Source organism: Seriola lalandi, unplaced genomic scaffold (genome assembly GCF_002814215.2).
Source record: "Seriola lalandi dorsalis isolate HSWRI2012SDOR001 ecotype SW California unplaced genomic scaffold, Sedor1 jcf7180002050784, whole genome shotgun sequence".
NCBI lineage: Eukaryota > Metazoa > Chordata > Actinopteri > Carangiformes > Carangidae > Seriola > Seriola lalandi.
Window position 1 is genome coordinate 6,608 of NW_019521337.1, and position 1,326 is coordinate 7,933.

Consider the following 1,326-nt stretch of genomic DNA (forward strand, 5'->3'; position numbering starts at 1 on the left):
ACCTTGCAGGATTTGGTTTCTCTGAGTGTTTTTACCTGAAATCTGCTTTATTTTTATTGGATCACTCAGAAAACAGTCAGCCAATCAGAAGAGAGAGGCTCAGAGCCTCCTCTCTTCTGATTGGCTGACTGACCTGTTGTTACTAGAGCTGCAGAGAGAAGCCTGAGAGAGGAGATGTGAAACTACACTGAGATGGTTTTTATATCTTCTGATGGATCAACACTTCAAAATAAAAGTGAAGACGTGTCAAATATGGGACCTTTAATTTGAAGTCTCCTGTCTCTCACCAGTATTTCTCTGTGTGAATGAGGTTTACTGTTGTCATGATAAAAAACATGCAGCTCTTCTGAGGCGTACGGCTGCGTCACGTCTTCCTCAGAGTTTACCAGTCGAAATGCAGCCGCTCAAATAACTATTTTTCTGAGCACCTGAAGAACTTTTTCTCATCCGTTGGATTTAAAACTGAACCTACGACAACTCCTGAACCCTGCTGGTCTACGGTCGATCTCCTGATCTGAGGTTTACTGACAGTAGGAAGTGAGTCCTCACCGGTGTCGGCCAGCTGCCGGGTGTCCACACCTCCTCCATTCACACTGCGATACACGCCGGGACTGTCCAGACCTGCAGCGACACAGACCAGAGACCAACAACACAACACATGAGCCACGTTCATCCTTCCAACGTGGCGTTTTCACGTCACCTCGACTCGCTGCGAACCTCCGCGTACCAGCTTCTATCTGTGTTGGTGTTCAACCAATCAGAAGAGGAGTGTTTGTCTAGGTGGATCAGTCGTCAGATTCACCTTCCCTGCTGCTCCGCACAGGTTCATGTTCATGTTTACAGGTGTGAGTGCCGTACCTTTGGTCTCTACGGCCTCCATCAGTCTGCTGAGGAGGGGGGGGGCGGTGTCCGGGGGTCCGAACTGCTCTGGGAGGTCCGGCAACATGAAGCCTAGAAGAAAAAAACCACAAAGTGTTCAAAGTGACGCAGTCTGTCGGAAAGTCAAAGAGTCAAAATGAACAAGAAGGAGAGGACTACAACTCCCAAGGTGCATTTCACTAGAGTATCACGTTCTATAGTGAAAGCTAAATATCGCACTTCATACAAACATGATGAAACTTTCAGCAGTTTAAAATCATTTCACTTCAGATTCTGAGTCTCTGATTGGTTACATCTCCATAGAAACAGCAGCTGAGGCTCATGGGTATTGTAGTGTTTAGAGCCGTCCACAAAACCGGCAGAAAAAAACACTTAAGTTGAATTAAACTCAAAGCAATTCGATGAATTTCACACAACCCCAGAGTTTTCAAAATAAAACACAACCCC

At 46.2% G+C, this 1,326-nt stretch overlaps 1 protein-coding gene across 1 annotated transcript; it reads right to left on the reverse strand.

The window, feature by feature from the left end:
• Positions 1–397: 397 nt before the first annotated feature.
• Positions 398–1,218, reverse strand: LOC147819672 (phosphatidylinositol 3-kinase regulatory subunit alpha-like). The gene is made up of 2 exons (XM_087171976.1): positions 859–1,218; positions 398–621 (listed from the first exon to the last, which is right to left on the reverse strand). Exons 1-2 carry the CDS (start codon positions 944–946, stop codon positions 413–415), a joined length of 297 nt encoding a protein of 98 aa, XP_087028102.1. The 5' UTR covers positions 947–1,218; the 3' UTR covers positions 398–412.
• Positions 1,219–1,326: the final 108 nt, after the last annotated feature.

Coding starts and splice junctions, on each gene's coding strand:
- LOC147819672 (XM_087171976.1), bottom strand. CDS start 946: ATGTTGCCGGACCTCCCAGAGCAGTTCGGACCCCCGGACACCGCCCCC. Junction 622..858: donor GGAGGCCGTAGAGACCAAAG/GTACGGCACTCA, acceptor GTGTCGCTGCAG/GTCTGGACAGTCCCGGCGTG.